Genomic DNA, 26,103 nt, shown 5'->3' on the forward strand with positions numbered 1-26,103 from the left:
GCAGACGACATGGATGTCGACGTTGTTTCCATCCCGTCCACCGATAACGAGGCCCCCGAGGAGAATCGACGCGAGAGCGCTGGAGGACGAGATGTCGTTGCCGCCGTACTCCCATCCATGCACGTCGACGGAGCGGCCCAGAGCGGCGAAGATGCACAGCACCCTGGCGCGGAGCCCCTCGCGCCCATCCAGCACCCGGCCCGTGTTTCGCACGACGAGGGAATGGTGACGGGCCCCGACGAGAATCGACGCGAGAGCCCTGGAGAACGAGATGCCGTTGACGGGGGCTTGTATAAAGCAAGCAAGAGCCACTTCGTCGGTTTTTTTTCTCTGCCGCAGACTATAAAGACATGCGTCGTTGCTGGGGGGAGTGTGAGGGAGTGCAACCGGCACCTCGTATACTTTCTGATCCGTCCATACCAGTTTGAAGCAAAGCTAGCGAATCAGTAGCATGCTGTCGGTTTCGGAGACTATCGAGGAGAAGCCCTTGGCACGAAGTTCGACGCAGATCACCACGATCACACACACCTTTTCTCTCCCACACTCCCAACTATTACTATTGTTCTTGCGGTGAGATGACTCTCATCTACTTACTCGAACTGCCGGTAATCTACCTTATGCGGCCACATCGACTTCGGAATATCCCTCTGACTATCGTTCATTGTCGTGCCGCTGCTTCTCAGCCCTTATATCTCGGCCGTGGGCCCCACGGAATGAGGTGCTTTCCGCATGGCGTCGATCATCAATCTTGGATTATTTCAACACTCTGGCCTCCCGCGTCAACTCGAGTGAGAACGTCCAACGCCACGAGCTCTTTCGGGCGGGTCACTGCTTGTGTCACTGCTTGTGTCTGCCGTCCATAGCAAGGTCGTCGCGCGTGTTGAACGTCGCCTCAGCGCTTTCGCCAACCCACCACATCCATATTGCCATTTGGATCTTTTGTCGATTCCCAAACATCATCTGCACGGGCACCGTCTCCCACTGTATATGGCTGCGCCCGTAACAAGAGCCCCATCTTCAACTAATCACTTTGCACGGACACGCCGGAAACCCACGTAGCCGTGGTAGAATTCTATCACCAAATACATCGATATTGGTCGGAAGTACACGAACCAAGCAATCAACAATCAGGACCTCATGATTTCCTCGGAGCGCCTCGGGCCCTGCTGCTGGACGTGCTCGTCCTCAGCTGCCAGCCCAGCCGGCTGAAGAGGTCGATGAAGACGATATCGACGGCGCCACGAGTGCCTCTGGTACCCCCCATCGGCCCTGACCTGACCGAGGACCCGAACGAGGGCCATTTCGAGCTTCTCGTCGATGTCTCTGAGGAGATCGACCGCAACGTCCCTACGGGCATGGCGGTCTCTCACGCGAAGGAGCTTCGCAACACCCAGGTCCGCATTATCTATAACCGTCGGAAGACCGTGGTTAGCCTCGCCTCCCCCGCCCCTGCCCATACCGGTGTCCCCACAGAGGACGACTTTGATCTCCCTGTTGCGGTATCGCAGGAGGTCGATCGCGAGGCACTCACGAGCATAGCCGTCTCCTTGGCCAAGACCCTCCGCGGGATAAACATTCGCGTTATCTCTAACCGTAAAGAGATCGTCGTTAGTATAGCCAACAAGGCTATCAAATTATCGGACGTAATCTTTAGTACCCTATTATACTATCTAAAGAAGAACTTAATAGCCATAGTAAAAAGAGCTCGAAACCTAGACAGTATCATATCCGGCTTCGAGTACCACGGGAACTCCCAGAACCCCTATATTCTCAGAAACCTAATCTAGGGCATCAGCGTCATCCAGTCGTATACCAACTACAGCAGTGCGGCCGTCATCCGCCTCAGCCTTACCCAGGTTAAAGTATATAATAACTACTAGTACCTCTTAAGGACTCTAAATTCCGACCGGGAGTCCGCCCTCAAGGCGAACCTCCTTAAGGAGTTCAAAATCCTCAACGGCAGGCCCCGTCGCCACGGGCAGAAAAACGAGACCGTTACCCTAAAGGTGCTCAAAAAGCACTTAGCCATCTCGTCCAACGACGTCCGCAGAATCATCAAAGCTACCAAGTTACCTTGGATTCTAGCCTTGGTCTGGGGTCGCGGCAGCGTCATGTCCCCACCCCCTGAACAAGAGCGGGTATATTTACATTGTCTCCTTCTTCCACTTTATCGTCTTCCGCCAACAACCTCCTGTCGGTCTCGCCAGGATTTCGACTATTGGAATTTGAATAGCCGGCCAAAGTAAAGGAATGGACGAATTGTCTGGGCAATATGGACTCTACTACTCAAATTGTCTTTCTGACCTCCTCATTTGAGAACTCCGTTGGCTTAGCACAAGTCCTCCTCCTACGTCCAAACCTCATATCTAGCAATACACCAGATAATTGACTTCCCCGTCGAAGCTTTCACCGACGATACCATCAACCTTACGAAACCACTACCATTCGTTCTCACTATAGGCCATACCAGGGGCCCGCGGAGGCAATCGGCTACGAGTTCATCCATTGCTGTCACACACCTGAGCGCCCCTCAGACTAGTGAAGCGCCCACAGCCGTCGTAGCGAGTCAGCAATACTGCCCTGGGCCCGATTCGAGTTGCGAGACACACGAAAGGGCGGGCCGGTTTGTTCTAACCCTCGCGGCGGTCGCATGAAAGAGTTCATGCTCGACCCTCTTAAGCTTGCTTACGGTGGGACTTCAGCTGCCATAGGCTGCTCCGCGTCTGCACCTTCTTCCCCCGCTTCGAAGGCGCCAAAACCGTGTTCCGCGTCACCTAGTCAAGATGGAAGCGGGCAATGTAAGTGCCCGTCTCGTCGTTCATCCTAGCCAAGCCGGTCTATGGACCCTCGGTGTCTGGACTTCCGTTTATCTCGGGATATCGCGGATCGTCGGATCATCTGGGAGCTACAACGAGAACGTATACCAGCGGCCCTCAAGCGACTGCGTATGCGCGTCTGTGGTGTGACCGAACGGGTCAACAACAAGGATGATAGTCCCGCTTATTGTTGCGTTCCTCTTGAGTATATACCACCCCTGGCAAGATTCCTCACATCACACCTACTGTCGCTCCTACGGGATTTCGACAATGTCCTTGGTGCTCTTTAGCACGTATAAGCAGTGCAGTGCGGCCCTCCACGGCTTCCCCGGGACCAGGTACATGGTTCACTTCTGCGGGCGATTCCAAGGAACAACGCAAAACATCAAATTAGTGGACATATCCAAATATGTTGGGCTTATTCGAGGAGACGGCCGAAGTGATCGCGGGGGTTAGCGAGCACCACATCATCCAAGTCAGGAAGACATGAGAAGAGCCGATGTTGGCTTGCTCTTCTTTCTTTCCCCCATACATGGAAGTCATCTTTCGCGCTATTAGCGTCGACTTAGCAAGTTATTATCATGGAGGACCACGTCACCCACTTTCTCCTCGACCTCAAAGACATTGATTTCACGTTGAGCGTGACACCGGCGCAACTGTGGCAAGCAGGAGGTGGACAGCATGTGAAGATCTCCGTGATCGAAACCCACGGGTCAGAGCTCGCCGGCAGCGATCTTGGGATTTCTTGCGAAGCTAGTCATGTATGGGTGCTTTGCCAATCAATGGTCGAGTAGGCAGCGGATCGATATCCATCAGAGACTCTTTGCTAGACGCTCACATGAGCCTCCAGACGTGGAAGATTTGGACATGTTTGGCCACTGTATATCCGCTCATGCCCATGAAGGCTATTGGCGATGTAGTCACACTAGCAGCTGCTGATGCTACTGTCCGTCTCCATCATCCAGTTACTGCAGCTGGGTAGACAGCATGGAACTGTGCCGTACAATTGGCCCCTCCGTTTACTTTTACTTCTGAGGCATCGTTGGCTGTGGCCAATTCTTCACCAGCCAATTGGCTGCCCTGCTGACGCGTATACCAACACTGTGTCTCTGGTTTCGAACATGCCGTCTTGAATCATCAACCCAAGCCGGGCCAGCGGGTTGCCCGATACCAGCGGCCTCGTCAAGGCTAGGGAGCGAGACTCCTCCGACAAGGCCATGAACACGGTGTCTGTAGAGGACCTGTTGGGTATGGAGTGGGCCGACGAAATCCAGGTGGCTTGCTTTGCTCAGCAGGTCCACTCGGAAAATCACCTTTCTTCGATATCATCATATGTCTCGAACCCTGTCACTAGCCACGGACTGACAGCTAGGTTCTCAACTACGATTATAATAGGCTGTGTGGCTCTTTGTGCTGCGGCTTCTTCGAGTTTGGTTGGGAACTGTCCCGAGTCGACTACACTATCGGGCGACAGCGGAGGTACTCCGCGCAAGCCAGGTCTGAGCAGCGCGAGAAGAAGGACGATGAACACTGATACTATTCTCATCGACAAGTTTGGGACGAACAAACGCGACAACAGAGAAGGCGATTCACCTTCTTACGACGCGCACACGCAATCAGTCGGGGTGCGGGTGTGGTCAGTATCTGGAATCAATCGTTCGCAGACCAGTCCCATCCGTTATGTCGTCGTTCTCGAAATCGAGAACATCGATCGCATCTGTCAAGAACACGTCCTCAAGACTGCTAGCCCTGGTATGGGTGGTAGTGGAGCTCTATCGGAATGTCAACCTGGAGCCCTCAACATCGACCACAACAGGGCTACAAGCCAAGAAGATCACCATAGGCTCGGATTTCATACCATCCATCACAGGGCAAATCCGAAGAACTGAAGACCCAAGAGGTATAACAGAAGACGCTGGAACGATTGACTAAACGCCGTCAATATACATGTAATTTCTAAAGAACCAACAGACCAACGCTACAAGATCATGATTCTAGATAGTCTCAGAATGAACACTACCGTACTACACCCCCAATTTCGTAGTCAACCAGCGTGCAAGTCGAACGCACTTCTGATCAATAAATCTCCAGTGCAAATCTCCGAACCACAAGGTGAGCACAATTACCACGGTAAAACTGCAAGTCCAAGCCACACCGAGAGAATACCCGGCGTTCTGCATCGAGAACTTGAGACCCAAGCCGAGGAAAGACCTCTCAACAGCCCAGTGAACCAGATACATGCCGAAGCTGACCTCGCCCAGGTATAGCACCCAGCGCGCGTTCAACAAGCGCTGCAAAGGCGGTAGGTTCTCTAGGGATGTTACCAGTATCATGGCACCGACGGCCGGGAAAGTGCGCGCCGGGTCCTGGCCGAACGTGGGGAAGATTTCGAGCCACCCGTATCCCACGGCATTGAAGGTGTGGCCATTGATGGGGTAGCCTCCTAGCCAGAGCGAGAACACAAAGACCAGCCACCAGCTGTACGAAGCCGTTCTCTCAAGTGAACCCTCCAGGCTCGGTAGCTTGTTCCGCAAATGGCGGATGTCAGCGAGAACCATGCCCCAGAGAAAGAGGCAAGGCTGCCACATGTCTCCATCCGCGCCGAGGGTCCAGAAGAAAACGAAAATGATCGCCACCACAGATAGCCGGGCTAGGGGAGATACCCGTGCCAGGGCCAAGCAGCACAGGAACACGAGAATTGATCCCCTGAACTCAACCGACAGTGTCCAGGCCTGAGGCAAGAAGCTGGCGGTGGTTGTCTGAGTCGTGATGATGATGAAATTTTGCCATATCAAGACGAGAAGCGCCAAGATGCCGGTGGCTGGGGCTGCCTCAGGATCCCTGCTTCCGCTATTGTAGTACAATCCGTATGTTTTCAAGACGAGGACAATGAAAAGGAGGGGAATAGTCGGGAAGAATAGCCGCATTCCGCGGCGGAAAACACTTGATGGAAGGGACCCAATGCAGGCTTCAACTTGTCCACTGTGAGCCTTCTTCAACGGGCTATATGTGAGCACAAAGCCGCTGAGGACAAAGAAGATCATGACGCTCAAGACTCCGCAGTGGATAAGTCGGATGAATGGGAGTTGCAAAAAGTAGTGATTGTCCGCATCCTCTCCCCAACCATGGTTAATGAAAACAAACTAAACACCAGATTATCAGCCGTCTTCTCACAATGGTACATCCCGTTCAATGAATGCTCACATCATCAGTGTAGTGGAGGATAATGACGACCATTGCCGCGATGCCACGGAGGCCGTTCAGGTACGACGTTGAGTGGGAATCAGGGACCACGGAATTTTCGTCCCCATGACCGTATGCGTGGGCCACGAACGATGGCACCAAGGTCCAGAAGATGCGTCGTGCATGGGAGCGGCGGAATCGAAACCAGCTCCTTCTGGTGTACTCAATTGGCTTTTCTTCTTCGTACGATAGTTCAGACAGATCTGCCGAAAGATCTGCTTCCTCGTCTTCAAGGAGTGGCTCGTAGGACTCGCCCGCCTGCTCTCCCGAGAACCAGCCACGTACTGTGTCGGCAGACTCCTGGGAGAGGACCTTCATGGCCGTGCCGAGCTCGCCTTGGTTCAGCATCTCGAGCTGTATTATACAAAAGGGATTAAGAGAAGCAAGGCAAAGAGGTCGTGCCGAGGAGGCGGTTTGGTTTGAAAAGAACTGTTCGAGAGATAGTATTGTTGTGAGTCTCCCGGTTTTCTGCAGTGAATAGGCTTCGCGAGTTTATAACTCAAGCCTTCAGGCTGCGATGTATGAACCCTAGCGAACAAGCTGTGCCGATAAGAAACCGAGGCAATCAGGAATGGGAATGCCAAGGGAGGAGGGCGAACGGGGCCGGATGAGGAATCGCATCCGAATCGGAACGCCGCTCACCAGCGAGTGGTCTGCCCGAGACTCGAGGCAATGCAATGAGAGGCCACAAGATACATCAGCATTCCCAATCATATATAGCTGTGTCTCAGTCAATCCCAAAGATATTCAAGCTTCTACACTAACAAAGGGGGCTTCCAGATGGCACTCATCGCAGCCAGGATCGTAACCCAATATGTTCAAGCCTAGGTATATCAATAGTCGGACTTTGCCCAAGATAGAAGAATGAAAACAACGACCCGGCATCATCGCAATGTTTACTTCCGAATGCATGAGTTCCACCTTTCTGAGCAACTAAGTTGTTGAGCCTGCACTAGTGTATTCGTGAGGCTAATCGTTCCGCCCGCGCCACCATGCTTTTGGGTTGTGAGACATGGGCGGTTAAGTCAGGGGCCAGGGAGATCTCGGCACTGATGGGGTTAGTCGCCGTTACACACATTTGGGAGAATCCATTGCGAGACATTCCATGCAAAACGTGTTTGTTACACGATTTCGACCCCCTACCAAGCTTGCGCGAGGAGATTCGCTGCCACGCTAGAGGGAGTGTCGTGATCTCATGAACAACCCCACACTCGCATTCCACGCTCCTCTGTGCCTGCTAATAAGCTATGGGAGTTGCTTACCGAGTGGCGAGGACCATAGTCTCGGCCCGCGACAAGCAAACATTCCGATCATACGAGGACAAGGTTGAGAACGCAATGCTCAGCTCGATGCCGATGGGATGCATCACAAGCATCAAGACAACGACAGAAAGATGGCTCCTGATTTCAAGTCCTGCTATTCTCATTGTATGGTACCATTATCTCAGCCGCAAGTCACGGAGTTGGAATCCGCAGTTACTTGGGCTTGGCGTGAAGAATTTCAGCCGCAAGCCATGGTACCACTGGGTAGTCGGAACTTCGGAAGCACCGTCGCAAGTGACCCGATGAATCTAGCCACTATCCACATGCGCGATAGACTTAAAAGTTTAAACAAGGGCCAATGTCTCCATACCAATCATGATAAGAAGAGGTCGGTTCATAATATTTGGTATGCAGTGTGATCATCGCCCCTGAGAGACATCCCTTAGATGGAGGTGGAAAGTCCCCTTATTTGATTATAGGTAATCCTCGGGCCCTTTCCTTTGCCACAGCTATCGAACACGGAAAGAAATGATCTGATAGTAGGTAGACATGTGTTCTGGGGAAACAGTGGCTTCGCTGGATGGAAAAGTACATGCAAGAATCTGGCGGCTATAGCTTCGATGCTGCAGCAGGGCCGTCGCAACCACAGCCGTCAGCCTCCTTTACCGCCTTGCTAGTTTCAATCAGAGTGCTCTTGTTAAAACTCTGCTCACTAGGAGGCACATCCAACGCGGGGTTCTTGTCAAAGAAGTTGACAGGCTTCAGATGTACCTTGAGAATTTCGACCGGCATGACGGGGAAGTCTTCGATTCTTGGCACATGGTTGATGCCGAACTGCACCCAGACGACAATGTCAGACTCGGCAGTCAATGTCTCATTTCGCTCAGACCAGCCCCTAACACCGGTGCCTCCACGAGACTGATTGGTATACCAACCGCCGGCGTAAAGCTCCCGGTCTCGATGTGTTGTGACATAAATGTTGTGGTCCGCGAACTCGGCGCGCTTGTAGTTAAAGCTGTCGTTATCGCTCATCAGCTTCTGGAAAGGCGGCGCCATGATCTTGTAGGCCACTGGTTTCCCGTTGATGGGGTTGAGGGAATTGGGGTTGGTGATCTTGAACGTGCGGTTCACGTCAAAGTCAAGGTCAAGACCCGATGTTTTCTCCACGACTTTGTCGATGACTTCATAGCCTGTGCCGTGGGGGTTCCAGTTGGGATCTCGCGGCATTTTGTGCGCTTCCGAGTACACCAGCTGGTTGGTGTGTCCATCGATCATGGGGTCGACACGCAGGGAGAAGATGTGTTGATGGTGTCCCGCGAGGACACCAGGGTGGACAACGGTGCCGAAAGACGTGCCGACCTTGTCCAACTCATGGTCAATGGGCTGTGTTGATAGAATGCCGGTAGCTCGGACTTCGTAAGTCACCTCACCCGCCTGATTAAACAAGAACATCAGGATATACTCATAGTTGGAGACCGTAATGATGCTCTGAAGCACTAATTCGCGAGATCGGACGAGCGCGGCACGTCCTGTACGGTAGTTGGTGTGCTTCCAGCCAATGCCTGCATCTTGCTCGTGGATGCAGATGCAGTTATCTCTAGACTCCGGCTGACCGCGGTCATCGGAAATTACACCACTGAGGTACTGAATGCTTCCCAGGCAGTCACAGCCCAGCTGCAGGTTGTTGGCAGTGGCTCCCGCGCCCGCATCACCGAGATCGAAAGCGGCTTTCTTATGGAAGGGATGGCGCGGGTCACCATAGGGCACACTCATCTCTGAGAGCGACAGTCTGTAGAATAGCGGACGACCGTCATACTTGACGTTGTACAACACCATACCTTCGCGCTGGTTAAAGCCTGGAAAACTCCGTGTTAGCCACTATTCCCGGCCATTTTATTCTCCCTCAAGTACGCTTTACACACCGATGAAGAAACTCCACTTCTGCCACTCGAGCACATTTCCGGTCTCTCCCACGGGCGTGACGGTGAAACTCGGTCCCTCAGGTTGAACAACCTGCAGAGGCTTGAGGTCTTTCCGGAGGTTCTGGGCTTCAGGGATGTACTCGTTTCCTGGCTTAGGCGTGTATGGGCTAAGGGGCTTGATGGTGTTGTCCGCACCAGTGGGAAGAATGTCAATGCGGATGATCTTGTACTCGTTGCATTCAACCACAGGCAGAATTGGTAACGGGAAAGCATAGTGATTAGAGTCGGGTTCGGATGAGTTGTTGGGGTCCCTCATATAGAGAAAAACTTGATATAGACGGGCATCATCGTTGACACCATCAGATCCTGGTGGAACTTAGTTGTGAGAAACACGAGCACTTAGTTTAGACACCCACCGTAGATCCACGGATCAGCGCAGACGACTGTGCCTTCAGGTAGCTCGAGTTTTTTGATCTCGGCAAGGACCTTGGGGTCCTCGAGTGCAATCTTCTCGACCAACTGAGCCTCATCATAGTCGACGTTGCCGTGGACATTAGCACCAAGCTTGAGGTTGCTCTCAACCTTTCCGCTTGTCAGATTGACCACCGCTTCGTGGAAGAGATCCTATGATGGGTCTTGTCAGTGTTCTTGTCGGAGCTCAAAAAAGCGAAGCCTGGATGTCGTACCGTTCCCCGGATGTAGTACGCAAGGAAAGCCCTGCGGTCAGGTTGAGTGGCAGACAGTCCCTTGTCCTTTGCGTCCAGGTAAGGTGCCAGTTCTCCCTTGGCGGGTTCACTGAGAGTCACCACCTTGAACCGAAGAGAAACAGATGTTGGCCAAGCAGTCTGGATCACTTGAGCTGCGGCTTTGATCTCCGCACCCGAGAGGGGGCAGAGGGGGTGTGGTGCTGACATGCTGGAGATAGGCATTGTAGTTGAGGGGTTGTAAATGAAGAGACTCGAGATGATTTCAAGCACAGATGAGGGGACAGAAAGGTTTTATAAACGCAGTCCGGTAATGTGTGGATGTGTGGATGTTGGCGGCACCGTTGTTGCTGGCCTCAAACCGGGGCGGGAACTCTCCTCCTTATCGGACCCCGTTGCAGCGACGTAAGTTCGGCGCAGGTGATCCACATTTTAGGAGTGGCGCTTGACCCGCATGTCCCCATCCGGGTATAAGCGTCCTGCAGCTTCGTTCCATGCTGTCACGGCACCTTGGCATCGCTGCTTATCACCAAGTACATGTATCATCCTTGTCCGAAGCTCTGTCCCTGGGCTCCGGTTTGTTGCCTTGACTTTCGTAGATGTCTTTTGGTCTGGGCTAAAGGAATAGCCAACTATCTTCCAGTGACCAGAGGTAGTTGAGCCAAGACTTTGCCATCTTTTCATCATCGTCTCGGGCCCAGATCCTTTCCAGCATCTCAATGGCATTTCTAACATTGTAGCAACACGACGATATCCAGATATTCCTGAAGATTTCCCGTACCATAATCTTAAGATCGGCCGCTTGGATCTCTGCCCCAACGACAAAGGCCGGCCACACCAGGCTCTTCACATGGAAGTCCTGGGCTGAAATGGAGAGCATATGGAGTATGCCGGATCGAGTTACCCCTTCGAGATACAGGTCAGAGAGATTATGCCCTTGATCGAGCAGCGGCCCTACAATGTGAGAGGCGTATACTTCAACCGCCGCCTTGTAAGCGTGCGCAAGGTGCGATCGCGACTGATAGTGCTCCGGATCTGGGAAATTCTCTGCCCAAGCTGATGGCGAGAAGTTGTCGAGACCTTTGCACAGCTCATCGACCTTCAACTGCTCTGTCTCAGAACACGTCGAGAGTGATCGCATAGAGTTGATGACGGAAACTAGGTACAGCAGCTCGGCAGGACAGCCAACCCAAGTTTGATCTTCCGACTGGCGCAAGATCCTTAGGAGAGACGGATCAAGGGATGCTAGTTGCTGAGCGAAAGAGCCCTTTGCTGGCGCCAGTGTTGCGCCGATGATCCCAAATCTACGAGGAAAGTTAGGGGGGAATCCACGCAAGAGCTTTCAGGAAGTGCCCTTACGTCGTGTAGGCTGTGTCAAAATATTCCAGCCAATGATCGGTTCCAATACTGCGATTCTGAAGGGTAGCTTTCCGCTGTTGGAGTATTTCACCAGCACCTCCCAGGTGATGCTCCCATCCACGGCTGCCAAACTCAACCACGTCCATGCAGATAAATAGAACGATAGCTGCCACTGCGGCATCGTTGTTTGTCACATCGTCGTCCTGGATTTCTATCTTGAGATATTGCAAGGCTCTTTGCTTATGAGCTAGAGCTACACGCAGTGAGGGCGAGAAGTTTGGCTGGCTCAGCTGCCAGTCGCGTCCCTGTGACTTATGCCACAGTGAAGTATTCTCAACTTCAAGAAGCCTTCTTTCCGCACAGGAAATTTGCATCTGGCTGATGACCAGCCGATGAGAGTAGTGAAAGGCCGAGATTGCGATCATCGCATGGGACAAGGCATGACTTCTGGACATAAGCGGCATAAGGGACAAGAAAGGATTGCTGGATGTCTGGTAAACGACACATTCCTTGGACATTTCCATGTCAACTAACACAGCATTGTCAGCGCCTTCACCGTGTGATGGTTTCGTTCTGGGTTACAGCTTACAATAGCGTATGTACTTCCGGCAATCAACTGACAAGTCTTGCAGGTCAGGATCGATGAGAGACCATGACACGTCAAGTGATGCCGGCAGTGCTTCGCGCAAAGTGTCCCGAGGGTGTCCCACTGCGAGACGGCCAGACTGGCAAGGCCTTGCGGCGATAAGATCATCATTCGGTTCTTGATCTGCGTCGTATGTGGCTTTTCCCATCATCTTGCCTCGGCTGGCCACACTATTGGTCCACACCAACTTCTTCGGTCGATCATATCCTTGACACCGAAGCTTCAAGGAGGTACAGCGGAGGCAAGTCGGAAGGAGTCTGTCACACTTGGCCCGCTTCTGCCGACAGGTCCAGCACGAATTGGAAGCGTGGGACGCGTCTGGCATGATGGATGGAACATCGTTGGTTGGCTGCCGAGTGTCTTTAATGTTGGATGTTTGCGTGAAGTTGGGTCCGGGCGAGGTGTGGAGGCCGCGGTGGTGAAGATTGGGGGGCGGGGTGTTTTGCTTATCAAATGGCAGACCCGGCGGATCGGGAGGCCGGCAGGATATGCGGTCGGCGCTAGGCCTCATCAGGAAGCCAAGACGCGGCCCTGGTCACAACCCCAGATTCGTCCCTCACAGGCTCACCCTGATCTCGCTGGGGCTTCAGAGTTTGGGGCCTGAGACTCTTCCCGATACCAAATGTGAGCGTTATCTGTGTCTTTTGGTCAACGGAAAACTTTACAATTCATGCATTGGCAGTTTTCTTGAGGGTATGGTGGATCATTGTGAGTCTTCCATAGGCCTCCATCGTGGAAGGCCTCAATCAGGTACAACCCGCCCTCGACTTTGCACTTGTCCCAAAAGCCTTATCATTGAGGATAGAGGAAACTTGTTCTGTTCATTCTGATACCAGCGTAGCAGTTATTATCAAGTCTGCTGGTTCATTCGATTGACCAAGTACATCCTTGTGCAGAGGCCGGATCCGCTTCCCCCGACTTCCGCCGCATTCGGCTCCGTCCTGCCAAAGCCACTCGCAGTCAACTTCCAGTCCAGCTCATATGAGCATTATTCAATCCGCAAAAGTTCTCAAAATCTAACAAACCATTTGAGTTTCCTACCATCTGGAAGATGAAATACCGTGGTTTTTCGGCATCTCGCTTCGCAAAGGTAATCGCCAATTCCCCACAATCACAATGATTCTTGAAGGGCTCATTGGTTAATACGAAAATCCTCAGTATTTCTCGTATTCTCGGGACCCTCTTCCGGGCCCCATCTTGACCGGACCGGGTCGGCCTTCCGATGCGGGGCATTGCCGTTGTCTAGCCTGCGCCGGGTGACATTCTGCGGACGCCTATATCGGAGGGTACTGGCACCGAAATTCGGCTACTCATTTCAGACGTATCCTGCCAAAAAAAAAAAAAAAAAACTGATTCACCGAGGAACCTAGACTGACGTTTAGTCTTTACCATTTCGAAAGCACCAGAACAATCTGTTTGCCCAAGGTCGCCATCCGCCCTGGCATTCACGATGTCTACTGAGAAGAGCCCTTTTTGGGTCGAGTCCGAGGACTGGCATACTGCCGGCGAACCTTTCCGTATCGTGGACAGGCTGCCAAACGGTTATCTACCCGAGGCCCAAACCGTAGCCGATCGTCGTTTCGCAGTCATCAAAACTCCTGGCCACCCGTTAGATGAGCTTCGCCAATCACTATGCCACGAGCCCCGCGGCCACGCAGACATGTACGGAGGTTTTGTCACGCCGCCTGATGACTCTGGGGCTCACTTTGGGGTCATGTTCTGGCATAAAGACGGATTTTCGACTGCATGCGGGCATGGAACCATCGCCTTGGGATACTGGGCTGTTACAAAGGGACTCGTCGAAGCACCCAAAGATGACGGAGTTGTCGACGTCATTATCGATGTTCCTTCTGGGCGCGTGGTTGCCAGCGTCGGCGTCAAGCAGGGCATACCTGTCTATGCCGACTTTGTCAACGTGTTGAGTTACCAACTTGTCAAGGACCTGGAGGTCCAGATCCCGTCTCATCATGCAACTATCAAAGTCGACCTTGCCTTTGCTGGTGCAGTCTACGCTACGCTTGATGCATCTCAGATCGGACTAAAGGTGGAGCCCGGTAGCCATCAAGACCATATCAAACTTGGCAGAGAGATCAAAGCATTCATTGGTGACAAGGCCAACTATGGCACCTACGATCTCTATGGCGTGATCTTCTACAACGAAGAAGGCGATGCCAATAACGAGCGAGACGAGGTGAAACAACGAAACGTCACCGTCTTTGCTGATGGACAGATTGATCGTTCTCCATGCGGTTCGGGTACCTGTGCAAGGCTTGCTGTGCTGCTTGCGCAGGGCAGGATAGCACCGGGTCGCTCCAAGCTTATGCACCGGTCCATCGTCTCTAATAGCTTCCAAGCCGACATCGTATCCGAAGAGACAAGTCCCGTGGAAGGCTTTCCTGCCTGTATCCCACGCGTCCGGGGTCATGCCAATCTAGTTGGGCGGATGAACTTCTACATCGATCCTTCTGACCCGGTTTACCCCGGCTTTCTTCTCCGCTAAACATCGGGCTTTCCAGATCCCTTCGACGGCTTCGGACCCATTTTATGAAGCTATCGCCGCGCCGGATTCTGTCTAGCAGTTGAGCAAGTTGCGCGAGGCGAAGACTTCTTCATGGCGCTGTCGAATCAAATGCGGACGCTACCGACAGCTATGTGAGTTAAAGCAAGTCTGTAGCCTAACCTATCGACGCCGCGGTAGAGATTTTGCTTATCTGCACATTACTTGAGCTAAATGACGCTGCGCTAGAAGTAAGTTTCATAGCAACCGGAATGACCGGCGATCGTCGATTGTATTAGTTCAACCAAATATTGATTAGGCATAATCATTTTGACCATGTTCTACAATGTTGAATGTCCCTTACGAGTCATCGCATCCTGTTTCGTCCTCTGCTCAAGTCATCAAGAGTTATTGCCAGTCGCAACTCCCCAGAAGTATCCGCACCAACTTCCCAAGATAAGCACGATCAATGCTACGAAGCAGCTCTTGGAGATGAGTCTGTTCTTCTCGCCATTCTGCCCGTAGAACCTCTCCTTCCTGACGTTGAGGATCTCGCCACGCGCAATGCGCAGTTTGCGTGTCCACTGAAGGTGTCCCAGGTCGACGGACTTCCAGGAAGCAAACGTCAGGAGGAAAGAAACGACCACCGAGATTCCAGCAAGAATGACGTAGACAATAGTCACCTTGTCGTAAGAGTTATTGTCGTTGTCTTGGATGACGCCAGTAATGACGCGGACGACAATGTTCATCCTGAAGAAGAAGCATCATGTTAGCTTGGACCGGGCATCAGGGAAAGTTTTGAGCAGGAAATATACGCGTTGTTCATCGTGATCTTCAGAGCATATGCTGAACCAAAGACGGTTGAGTCCCACATTGACGTGCGGATACTGTCAATAATGGTGGCTGGTCCAAAGCAGTAGGCGAAAGCGAAGACTCCGAAACTCGCAGCAGTGCCCTGGGTGGTATTGGCGAAGCACACGAGCAACATGGAGGTGAACATTCCAATGCCACAGAAGACTACTAGAGGGCTATGTTAGTTACAAGACCTCATTTTTGTGGAATCGATCAACACTTACAGACTGAGATACGGTTACCGTAGAGGTCAAGGAAGATTCCCAGTAGGGGAACAACGAAGAATCCTACTTATGTTAGCTGACTGAAGGGCACGGGGAAAGCTGAAGAGCAAATACTTACCGGCATATTGCAACGTAGCGCTATACCAACCGGCAGTGATGGAGCTTGTGCCGAAGCGCTGCTCGGCGAGCTCGGTGGCGTTCTGCAGGAAGACAATAGCGGTACTCGTTTCGAATAACGAGAAGCCCATGACTGCCCAGAAGGCCCACGGTAACTCGAGGACCTTACGCAACTCGAACTTCTTTGTCTTTTCCTTCAATCTCTCGCCGGTAGCAGGGTCGCTGACGCCGTGGAATTTGCTATTGGCAACCTTTGTAAACCAATAAAACACGCCCGTCATGACGTTCGTGAAGAGATTCATGAAAACGGCAACCCAAAATACCCAAGCGAAATCTCCCGTCTTCTTGGCGATGATATTGGCAGACGACTTTCCAGCAAATGCACCAATCTTGCCGATGCCGAGCTCGAAGCCCAAAGTCGAGGCAAAGCCGTTGCCGGGGGCAAACCAGGATGAGAAGACTTTGTATTGCGCCACTTGAGTCGCAATATCTCCGAGGGAGCGGATAACTCTGCCCGCAATCATAAACTTGTAAGAGCGGGTCTGAGCTGCCGCTGCCACAAGAATCGAGCCGGCTGAGTAGAGGAAATTGCCGTATAACATGGCACCTAGCTGTCTGTCAGTAATGCTCGTGTCAAGATTTCTGATTATTCGTACCTGCGCCACCAATCCTGTCCGTAACAACACCGCTGAGAAGCATCAGAGCTGTAACCATAAAATCCTCGCTAGCTTCCAAAAGGGAGAACTGCGTGTTGTTGATCTTCATCTCCTTCTTCATCGTTGTCTTCATGGCACCGCTGAGGCCGGAACTCCACTGCGAACCAAATCCAATAGCAGTCACCAACACAACAGAAGCCAGCTTCCATGTCAAAGGAACTGGTCTGAGGCTGCTGTTGACCGAGACTTCGTCGCTATCCGGGGACGCGGAGACAGCGGTTGTAAAGCCCTGCTTCTCGTTTTGACTTGTCTCAGAGACATGGTCTGCGGGAGCTTGCTCGGCATCCCGAGGGGGTGGCACTGCTTCGGCAGCCATTGCTTAGGTGTTGAGGAGGAGAAGAGGTTCAGCTGAGACCGTCCGACTGTGGAAAAACGTAAAGTGTCGACTGTAGAGCGAGAGACGATGTCAATATTTGACGAAGTTTGGTTCTTATAGCATGGTTTACATGAATGTCACTCCGAAATTGACCGATGGACAGCAACGGAGGGTCCTAACCCCGACTACGCGTCTAGGGTCGCAAGCCGTGGATGGCCCTGCGTCCGTCAGGCGCTCCCGCTTGGTAACTGGGTGGCACCACGTGCGGATGAGCAGGCGATGAACTTGTCTAGTCCGACGAAGGCGCATCTAATCAATCAGATTAGATCCACAGTTCGCCGAAATCAAGGTTGCAGAGACCCTTCGATTCATGAATCTGCAGGAGCTAGACCCGGTGATGACAAGGTTGGACCACCAAACTGGGAATATGATGAGTCTCCTTGGGGCCGACAAAGGAGGCAAAACAAGCCAAAGCGCTGTCACTGAAAAAATCTGTCCCGGGGATTGCCCAAAGTGAGTAGCGGCGGCGCAGGAAGTGGAGGTCCATCTTCTCCAAGACGCCAATAAGCATTGTTCTACTGTTTGTGCAGAATTTCTCACAGTGATATTTCATGCAGATCCAAAATCCCTGCCGTTGCAAGGGAAGTCTTGAAGTCTAAATCGCGGTAGTTTGGTGTTGGATGACATTCTGGAGCAACTGAACTTTATCAGATCCTAACACAGAGTACTGGGTTCCCTGAATAAAACCTCGCTGATTCCCGAGGAAAATAGGTCGCAAGCCGGAGGGAAACAGCAGCTTTCATATACTCACTGACTGAACCTAACTTGCATGAGCTAGATACGCATAGTTTCCTCTTGTTCTTCATCTTCAACCATAGGTCGAACGAGGTGACGTTGAAGAACGGACGAATCACAGCTTGGAAACAGGTTTCATGGTTCCTCGGTGATACGACGTTATCCCGCTCGGCTCGAGCGAGCGAGCCTGCCAAGACTGCTACGCGGCCAACATCCGTCAAACAACCACGCTTTAAACGTCTTTTTCACGCCCATCTGGGCCACTTCGGAATCAACAAAAGTCGATCTATCGAGTGAGTGGGAGCCGACCTAAAAGTGCATGCATCTTGCGGGACTTTTGATCCCTGCACGCATTCCTTGGTGTGGGCGCGCTGGGGTTGGAGCTAACGTGGATTGATACGACAGAAGGCACATTTGATCTAGAAGCTCACCTTGCAGCTTGCAGCTTGCATTTCTTTGCCGCCATTGGAACATTCTCCGTTGTTCATTGTGGTTTTATCTTACCAATAGAAAAATGGCGAGGCCGGACGATTCCTCGGCCCCAAAACGCCCTCGCTCGAAGGCAAGTTCGCAAGGGAGACGCAATAGTCGAGACCAACATCAAGATGACGACGTAGTTGTCAATGATGAGACACCACTTCTCAAAACCAGTCATTCCAATATGGCCGTTCCCTCGTATCAGACTCCCGACTTGAGTCTCGTGGCTGAGACAGAAGCACCCCAACAACCAGTGTCTTGGATGTCAATGCCCAAGAAGTGGCAGCTGGGCATGGTCGTCTTTGCCCGCCTAGCCGAACCGCTGGCTGAGCGGTCACTTACATCGTACCTCTTCTATCAGTTGAAGTTTCTCAGTCCATCTCTACCAGACTCGGCAATTGCAAGACAGGCCGGTCTTCTCACTGCCGCATTCGCCGCTGCCCAGTGTGTAACTGGCATGTTATGGGGACATGTGGCTGACAGTCCTCTTTTTGGTCGAAAGCGAGTCCTTCTCGTGGGGCTGCTGGGAACTTGTATCTCAGCGATCGGGATGGGTCTATCTACTTCCTATGCCTCTGTGGTGTTCTTCCGTGTTCTAGCTGGAGCACTGAACGGAAACGTAGGTGTTCTCAGGACCATGATTTCGGAAATTGTTGAAGACAAAAGGTATGCGTGACCTGATACCCCTTTCAGTTGTGGTCGCGTGATCAGTGCTAAAAGGTGAACAGGTACCGATCTCGAGCTTTTCTTCTACTTCCAATGTGCTTCAACGTTGGCGTCATTATTGGACCTCTTCTAGGTGGATTTCTTGCCGACCCTATCGAATCTCTACCCTCAATCTTCGGGCCGGGATCCTTCCTCGGTGGTGTAGATGGAGTCGAGTGGATGATACGATTCCCATACGCTCTGACAAACTTTGTTTGCTCAAGCATCTTGATGATTGCGGCTTTGGGAGTAGTCCTCGGGCTGGACGAAACGCATCCACTCCGGCGCCATCGCCGGGACCGAGGCCGGGACCTTGGACGTTTCCTTCTCAGAAAGGTCTTTAGAATGGAAAGCCCGCCCAATGACTATCATCTCGTTGGCAATGCAAACGAGCCGGCCGAAGCCGGAGACGTTGAGGACCAAACTTCGTCCAGCAAGCCCGTGGAAGACAAGGGCCGGGCGCCTCTGCGTGCTATCTGCACCCGCAACGTTATCTTGACGCTGGTTCAGAACTTTTCCTCGGCTCTCCACGTTTCTGCCTTCAACTCCATACTGTTCGTTATGCTACCAGCACCCCAAGCAGACAACACCAATGCTCAACTTCCATTCCGATTCACAGGTGGTCTGGGTCTGTCATCCCAGAAGGTCGGCTTTGCTAACACAGTCATTGGAGCTGTCGGTCTTCCCCTCCAAATCCTCTTGTTTCCCTGGATCAGCAGTAGGCTCGGTGTCCTACAGTCCTACCGCACATTCCTCCCCTTCAGTGCGCTGGCGTACTGCTCGCTGCCCTATCTCGCCCTGTTGTCGAATAAGAGCCCGCTCTTGTGGCCCTTTTTGTCCGTCATCTTGAGTGCACAAGTCATGTCGAGAACGTTTGTAGGGCCGGCAACGATCATGCTGGTCAACGACTCTGCTCCGCACCCTGCCCTACTAGCCACCGTGCATGGTGTTGCATCGAGCACTTCAGCCGCAGCTCGCATGCTTGGACCTACTATCGGAGGAACTGTCCTCGGCTGGGGACTTAGCAACAACTTTGTTGGTGCGCCGTTCTGGGGCATTACGCTTGTTGCTCTTATCAACTGGTCTTTACTCTATGTAGTGAGGGAAGGAAACCCCATATAGAGTCAATAGATGTGGTATTGGCAGAACTACTAGCACTAGAGGCGGTGTAGAAAACCTCTGCCCATACCTTCACTAGACATACACGTCCCCAATAGATGCAGTACTGCCCATCTCTGACTCAAACCGATCAGGGTCATGTTACAGTGTCCATCGCTCCAACCATGTGCTCCTTTCGCTGGCCATCATTCTTGACCCAGACCGTATTGCTGACGCTAAACGCTTGCATAGCCGACTCCATCCTGTTCTCCGAACATGAATGGTATGGTATCAGATCTCATCTCATAACGTCTCTCTATCAACAACTTGAAAAGAACGTTGACCGATAATGCATCTCATTCGCTTAGACTAAACGTCACTCAAGAAAGATTGCGTGGAAGCCTGCAAACTATCGCCTATCCCAAAACTACTAAACTCAACTCGCGATGATAGTGAACACCGTTTTCCCAAGGCCACCTTTCCCGTTGTACACTGTTGTACACGCCTCTCTCACGCCATCGATATCCCTAAAGTTGACTTTACAACCAACAACAGGCAGGACGTCTCCTTTTTCTGCATAGAGAGCCAGTGTTTCCAAGTCTTTGGCATTGGGATCGAGGAATAGGTACTCATATTTGACACCCCAGCGTTTTGCACGTGCCTTCCGATACGAATCAACCATGTTCAACACCATGCGTGCAAACCACGGGAGACGTGGGCCATCTGGCCTCTTCATCACGCTAGATTGTTGGAGCTGAGTACCGGAGGGCTGCGTAGCGATAGAGACAATGACACCTGTAGACGGAGTCATGAGATGAAGAAAAGACATAGAATCTCCAGTTGTGTCTAAGATGAAGTCAACTGATCCACGAGGAATGACCTGGGTTACGTCTTCCTTAGTGTAGTCGATTACTGGATTCTGGTTAGGTATCACTCTCTGTTCAAGTAGCTAGGCAGTTTGATTGAGGCTCACTTTGGTCAACCGTGCCTTTACCAAGCAACTCTGGTACTTTGTCTACCTTTGATGTTGAGACGGTGGTGATCACTTTGCCAGCATTGAAGACGTTCTTGGCGATCTGACACGCATATGCGCCAGTGCCGCTCACTTGTCAAAGTATCATTAGCAATTTATCTATGTAGAGTTCGATGAATCTCACTCACAGCCAGCTGGTACGAAGATCGTCTTGCCTGACAATGATCCCTCGTATCGTCGCAAAGTTTGCAGTGCGGTCATGCCTGCCAATGGTAAAGAGGCTGCATCATCGAAAGACAGATTCTTGGGTTTGAGAGTAACGTAATGTTGTGAACATTTGGCGTATTCACTCCATGCCCCTGCAAGTATAGTATTTTAGCATCTACACCATTGGTCTATCGCAGTTTTTGGGCGTATACATACCTCGACTTGCCTCCGGTAACCGCGAGTAAACCTCGTCGCCAACTTTGATGCCTTTGACATCCTGACCCACTTCTGTTACGGTTCCTGAGCAATCATAGCCAATTTGATATGGGAATCTGTTTTATTGATATCAGTTGACAAGATCATCGCTTGACTAGGGTTCTCAACGAACTTCTCTTTGACCGCAAGCTTGAAGACTCCTGCTGCCTTCTTGACATCTACGGGATTGATACTCGCTGCGTGAACACGGAATACCACATCGGTAGGCTCTATTACAACTGGCTGAGGGATCGTGGAAAGCTCATATGCGGACGGTTCGCAAAAGCTTGGTGCCGTAACTGCCAACATTGAGGACGGTATTGTGCCAAAAGCCGGATAAATAGTGTCTTTGCAATAAAATCAAGTCGCAATAAAGCTTGTTTGTTTATATACAACTAGCAATGCAGGAACGAATTGTGTGATACCCGAATCCCGTTCGACATTCCGCCCACGACGTTGAAGTTGACCGGAGCAATAATTGAGCCGGGCAGGAGGCGGAGAGATGAGTATCTGTTAGGGGACGTTTCTGGCTGCCCTTAGTCTAAAAGCGGAAGCCGCCTGCTTTCAGTTGGGGCCAAAAAGTTCTGCTCCACTCCGTAGACCTGGACCGTTGCCAGTGGGCGAACCGATCACATAAGCGAAAAACTGGATAATAGGTTCTTCGATGGGAGACCACGATATCAACGGATTAAATATTCCGTTATAATAGAGCCTGAATCCCGAAAAACTCGGAGTGTGCACTACCTCAACACTGTCGTGAATCTTAATCACGTGCAAATTCGTAAACGCACTTCGCATGCGCTTCTCATCGAAGCACTCGGCATCGCCTCTCTTTCGTATTTGCTTGGAGAAGAACAACTACTTCTGTTAAGTAATTTACTAGATGGAGAAGACCTACGCCCTCAAGTCAAAATTACCCTTATTCAAACCCGAAACAGTGGAAAGCCATAAAACGATGCTTGTATCCACAGCATGCGGTACGGAGTATCAGCTGCGGGTGATGCGTGCATGCAGTCTGGTGCGGCTGCGACTAAGTTTATCGATTGTGTATGCCTGACCCAGCATCCGTGTCATTTGAACACATGAACTGGTGGGTCGCGTAGCTAAAATTTTGGTTCATAGGGCCTCTCTTGAAACCAATGATAGGAAGATGGCCTTTGTAACAACCCCGATGCTCTAGGCAATCACCCTTATTTATTGTCACAACTACTTCTTCTCTGTCGTCACTAAGTCGGGCTCTCGAGCCTCATTGCTCGCCGATCCCAATTGACAGCCCGATACAAGATTTTTGAAGATACATCTAGCCCAAAAGCTTCGACACTTCGCGAAATTTGAAGCGGTAAAGTTCGAGACCATACCAGTTCTGGCGAATAACATGATGATAGTGAAGGTCTAGGCAAACACAGAGGGTACGGGTAGGCATATCTATCTCCCGTTCACTTCTCTACTCGCTCAATAAACTTCGCGCGAAACCTTCTGCTGATCTGTAGCGAGACGCAACTTGGTAGATCGAGAGCCGGGTAGACGCCACGTGGAGGTCTCTAACAGTAACCAAACCCCGATTTTGAAGAGGCGCCTTGAAAAAGATGACCCATCTCTGGCCGGGGGGGTAGACCAAGCCCGCCTTCTAAACCCGAGATGCAGGAACCAAGATCGGAGAAATTTTCGCGCCATGGCCAAAGCGGGTTAAAGCCTGCAGCCGTTACCCTTCAACACGATCATACGAATGGGAGGTGAAGAGATATGCGCAAGGGTCGAGACATCAGACATGAATTCGCATGTTGATGTTGTGCCTCGGGAGCAGCTCAGCGGGATTCTACATTGTAGCTGTCGTTCAACAGCTCTTTACCATAACAAATCACAAGTCCTTATCTCTGTTGACTGGTGAGCAAATTTGTATGTCACTTGGCACATCGTAAAGGCGACAATGTCCACTTTTTAACAAGTCCAGCCCTTGAATAAAAACGTACAAACCGACGAGTACGCCCAATAGAGAGATTTCATGGACGTAATACGGCCCCATTTGGACCTCCGGACAGGCTCCGTGGCAGGCAAAAGACTTGACGGCGAAGTCATGTTGACGCGGTGGTTAGCGGCGGTTTTTACTCGGCTTTGCTGTAGGAAAATTCTTGCACTCATCTGAATCTCGCGGGAGCCGCAACTGTCTCCATCTTTTACCTAAAAGCTCCTCGCTTGTGTTTCTGAATCGAGAAAGGCTCCATCGAGAACCGCCGAGCGGGTCTCTTAGCGCGGCTCCAACATGCCATGGAAAGCTTCTTTTACGACATCAAAACTTCTTCGTTGCGCCCTCCGCAATGTCAGTGTCAAGAACAGGCCGAAGAACGCCCACTCAGGGACTTCGTAATCCAGAGTTTCCGGGGCAATTCGACAGCAGTGACACAAAACAATTAGATCTTATCAACTCAGGAGTGCATTCCCCGTATTGCAGGGCGATCTGTTATCTTTCCCGCCCATGGGGGCGAGATCATTCTGTGGAGGTGGCCCGGCTTTCACCGGGCTACCGAACTGACGACAACCTCTGTCAAGGATGAGTCCAGTCCGTCTACCGCCATGTGGACCCTGAATCCATCTGACTCGCGCCTGTACGTTGATCTTTAAAAGTCAGGAACGTCAGACGCGTCGTGCCCTTCTTGCCCCTCGAGCCCTCCTTTCTCCGTTGGCTTCTTCCATCCCATCACTTCAACGACCTCCCCTCGGACTGTCTCTTGTCGTCCACCAATCGTCTTCAACTTCGCCGCGGTTGAAACACGTCTTCTCCCATCATGACGGACGCCATCTCCCACACGGCCGACCACGGCAACAACAAGTCCTCCAAGCACAAGGAGGACGGACCTGATGCCGAGATGGTTCAGCCCCCTAACCCTTGGCCCGAAATGAACGACAACACCATGCTCGGCGAGACGAGCGACGAGATGAACAACGATCGCCTCAAGCAGATCGCTGCCCAGGGTAGCGCTCACTTCCACCGTCTGGGCTGGAAGCGCTTGGCAATCGTCACCATTGTCGAGGCCGTTGCCCTTGGTGCTCTCAGCTTGCCTTCCGCCTACCACACCCTCGGAATGTTCCCCGGCGTTTTCCTTACCATTACCATTGGTATGCTCTCGATTTTCACCAGCTACATCGTTGGCCAGGTCAAGCTGGCCCATCCGCACGTCGCCAACTACGCGGAAGCCGGAAGACTTCTCTTTGGTCGCTACGGACGCATCGGATACGAGATCTTCGGAGCTGCGCTTGTTCTTGAACTCGTCATGGTTGTTGGTTCTCACGCCTTGACTGGCAGCATTGCACTCGTCGATATCAACGGCGGTCACGTCTGCTCCATCGTCTTCTCGGCCGTGTCAGCCATCATTCTCCTGATTCTTGCTATCCCGCCCTCATTCACCGAGGTCGCTATCCTCGGTTACATCGACTTCGTCTCCATTCTGGCTGCCATCGGAATCACAGTCATCGCCACCGGCATTCAGGCCAACAGCGGCCCCGGCGGCCTTTCTGGCATCGAGTGGTCTGCTTGGCCCAGGGAGGGTGTGACCTTCTCTGAGGCCTTTGTTGCCGTGAGCAACATCATTTTCGCCTTCAGTTTCGCCATCGGTCAATTCTCTTTCATGGACGAGATGCATACGCCTACCGACTACATGAAGTCTATCTGGGCCTCTGGCTTCATTCAGATCGCCATTTATACCCTTACTGGCGCTCTTTGCTACGCCTTCATAGGTCCTTCGGTCCAATCCCCTGCGCTCCTCTCTGCGGGGCCTCTTATCTCGAAGATCGCCTTTGGAGTCGCTATTCCAGTCATTTTCATCTCCGGTTCTATCAACTCGACTGTCGCCCTGCGATACATTCACGGCCGCATGTACAAGAACTCTCACTTGAAGTACATTAACACTCCCATGGGTTGGGCCAGCTGGATCATCCTTGTTGTCGTGTTCACCATTATTGCGTGGGTGATTGCTGAGGCTATTCCCATCTTCTCCGACCTGCTCTCGTTGGCTTCGGCGCTGTTTGTTTCCGGATTCTCCTTTTACATTCCTGCTATCATGTGGTTCACCCTTCTCTGCAAGGGCAAATGGTTCGCGCGCGAGAACATCCTCATCAGTCTTGGCAGCATCTTGGCGTTCATCGTCGGAGCTGTCACATTGGTTGCCGGCACCTACTCAACTATCGTTGATATTGTAAGTTCAACAACTTCACTGTACCATACGTCCAATGTACTAACACCAAAAAGATCGACGAGACAAGCTCTGGAAGCGCTCACAAGCCCTTTGCCTGCCGTTCGTCTTAGATTATGAAACCACCCTGTAAATAATTATTAGTTACACAAAGTCTGCAATGACTAAAATACGAGATACCCACGGCTGAGAACGTTACATAAATGCACCAGAACTACTAAACTTGATTTGATGTCCGGTTACATTTATAAGTTTCAACTCGAAGCGTGACTTTGTTTCGCAGGCCGACTGCCGCGCAATCACACTTGAATCAAGGAACGAGATCAAAATTTTGTAGAAAGCTTGCGTTCTCTGCCTTTCAAAAAGCTTGAATAAACAATTTATTCTAGAATTAAGACCTCATGAGTTCCTGACTCTACACTTTAACCCCTAGCATTCGGACGGATGTACAAACTGTAGTTACGTCTGTTGATTTCTCAGAATTGAAAACAACTCTGCTCTAGAGTAATTGACAGTGTTTCGGAGTTTGCTGTACACAAATAATGCTTTCTCTCACTAGACTCTCATAGCTCACACTATTCCGACGTGTTTTAGGCCGGGGTCTTTACACAACCTGACGGCTGATCACCTGGTGCACTTCCGTCCCAAGATATTGGTCATGTCGTTGGTGCCTGTGAAGAGGAAAGATGCCATTGATATATACTAAGAGGGTGCTCTTGCCATGGGTCTACG

At 51.6% G+C, this 26,103-nt stretch overlaps 12 protein-coding genes across 12 annotated transcripts; 6 read left to right on the forward strand and 6 right to left on the reverse strand.

The window, feature by feature from the left end:
• Positions 1-9: 9 nt before the first annotated feature.
• CPAR01_13782 (uncharacterized protein) lies at positions 10-2,778 on the forward strand (the record flags this gene model as incomplete). The annotated part of the gene is made up of 5 exons (XM_060498034.1): positions 10-290; positions 1,118-1,607; positions 1,881-2,138; positions 2,382-2,623; positions 2,712-2,778. The coding sequence occupies 5 exons, from the start codon at positions 10-12 to the stop codon at positions 2,776-2,778; spliced, it is 1,338 nt and encodes a 445-aa protein (XP_060343502.1).
• Positions 2,779-3,397: 619 nt separating this feature from the next.
• Positions 3,398-4,705, forward strand: CPAR01_13783 (uncharacterized protein; the record flags this gene model as incomplete). Its single annotated transcript, XM_060498035.1, has 2 exons — positions 3,398-3,528; positions 3,964-4,705. 2 exons carry the CDS (start codon positions 3,398-3,400, stop codon positions 4,703-4,705), a joined length of 873 nt encoding a protein of 290 aa, XP_060343503.1.
• Positions 4,706-4,840: 135 nt separating this feature from the next.
• CPAR01_13784 (acyltransferase) lies at positions 4,841-6,407 on the reverse strand (the record flags this gene model as incomplete). The annotated part of the gene is made up of 2 exons (XM_060498036.1): positions 4,841-5,959; positions 6,021-6,407. 2 exons carry the CDS (start codon positions 6,405-6,407, stop codon positions 4,841-4,843), a joined length of 1,506 nt encoding a protein of 501 aa, XP_060343504.1.
• A 1,523-nt stretch (positions 6,408-7,930) lies between these two features.
• Positions 7,931-10,157, reverse strand: CPAR01_13785 (copper amine oxidase; the record flags this gene model as incomplete). The annotated part of the gene is made up of 4 exons (XM_060498037.1): positions 7,931-9,177; positions 9,244-9,609; positions 9,660-9,867; positions 9,930-10,157. 4 exons carry the CDS (start codon positions 10,155-10,157, stop codon positions 7,931-7,933), a joined length of 2,049 nt encoding a protein of 682 aa, XP_060343505.1.
• A 406-nt stretch (positions 10,158-10,563) lies between these two features.
• On the reverse strand, positions 10,564-11,731 carry CPAR01_13786 (uncharacterized protein; the record flags this gene model as incomplete). The annotated part of the gene is made up of 2 exons (XM_060498038.1): positions 10,564-11,251; positions 11,307-11,731. 2 exons carry the CDS (start codon positions 11,729-11,731, stop codon positions 10,564-10,566), a joined length of 1,113 nt encoding a protein of 370 aa, XP_060343506.1.
• Positions 11,732-11,884: 153 nt separating this feature from the next.
• CPAR01_13787 (C6 finger domain-containing protein Acr-2) lies at positions 11,885-12,277 on the reverse strand (the record flags this gene model as incomplete). The annotated part of the gene is made up of 1 exon (XM_060498039.1): positions 11,885-12,277. The coding sequence occupies one exon, from the start codon at positions 12,275-12,277 to the stop codon at positions 11,885-11,887; it is 393 nt and encodes a 130-aa protein (XP_060343507.1).
• Positions 12,278-13,402: 1,125 nt separating this feature from the next.
• CPAR01_13788 (uncharacterized protein) lies at positions 13,403-14,452 on the forward strand (the record flags this gene model as incomplete). Its single annotated transcript, XM_060498040.1, has 1 exon — positions 13,403-14,452. One exon carries the CDS (start codon positions 13,403-13,405, stop codon positions 14,450-14,452), a length of 1,050 nt encoding a protein of 349 aa, XP_060343508.1.
• A 398-nt stretch (positions 14,453-14,850) lies between these two features.
• Positions 14,851-16,674, reverse strand: CPAR01_13789 (uncharacterized protein; the record flags this gene model as incomplete). Its single annotated transcript, XM_060498041.1, has 5 exons — positions 14,851-15,199; positions 15,265-15,466; positions 15,526-15,588; positions 15,644-16,249; positions 16,299-16,674. The coding sequence occupies 5 exons, from the start codon at positions 16,672-16,674 to the stop codon at positions 14,851-14,853; spliced, it is 1,596 nt and encodes a 531-aa protein (XP_060343509.1).
• A 1,309-nt stretch (positions 16,675-17,983) lies between these two features.
• On the forward strand, positions 17,984-19,773 carry CPAR01_13790 (major facilitator superfamily transporter; the record flags this gene model as incomplete). The annotated part of the gene is made up of 2 exons (XM_060498042.1): positions 17,984-18,612; positions 18,675-19,773. The coding sequence occupies 2 exons, from the start codon at positions 17,984-17,986 to the stop codon at positions 19,771-19,773; spliced, it is 1,728 nt and encodes a 575-aa protein (XP_060343510.1).
• A 412-nt stretch (positions 19,774-20,185) lies between these two features.
• CPAR01_13791 (uncharacterized protein) lies at positions 20,186-21,493 on the reverse strand (the record flags this gene model as incomplete). The annotated part of the gene is made up of 5 exons (XM_060498043.1): positions 20,186-20,661; positions 20,723-20,854; positions 20,911-21,081; positions 21,146-21,261; positions 21,318-21,493. 5 exons carry the CDS (start codon positions 21,491-21,493, stop codon positions 20,186-20,188), a joined length of 1,071 nt encoding a protein of 356 aa, XP_060343511.1.
• A 574-nt stretch (positions 21,494-22,067) lies between these two features.
• Positions 22,068-22,364, forward strand: CPAR01_13792 (uncharacterized protein; the record flags this gene model as incomplete). The annotated part of the gene is made up of 2 exons (XM_060498044.1): positions 22,068-22,231; positions 22,307-22,364. The coding sequence occupies 2 exons, from the start codon at positions 22,068-22,070 to the stop codon at positions 22,362-22,364; spliced, it is 222 nt and encodes a 73-aa protein (XP_060343512.1).
• A 1,603-nt stretch (positions 22,365-23,967) lies between these two features.
• On the forward strand, positions 23,968-25,484 carry CPAR01_13793 (transmembrane amino acid transporter; the record flags this gene model as incomplete). The annotated part of the gene is made up of 2 exons (XM_060498045.1): positions 23,968-25,374; positions 25,428-25,484. 2 exons carry the CDS (start codon positions 23,968-23,970, stop codon positions 25,482-25,484), a joined length of 1,464 nt encoding a protein of 487 aa, XP_060343513.1.
• Between the last annotated feature and the right edge of the window lie 619 nt (positions 25,485-26,103).

Source organism: Colletotrichum paranaense (assembly GCF_030867605.1).
Source record: "Colletotrichum paranaense strain IMI 384185 chromosome Unknown Scaffold_13.1, whole genome shotgun sequence".
In the NCBI taxonomy this organism is placed as follows: domain Eukaryota; kingdom Fungi; phylum Ascomycota; class Sordariomycetes; order Glomerellales; family Glomerellaceae; genus Colletotrichum; species Colletotrichum paranaense.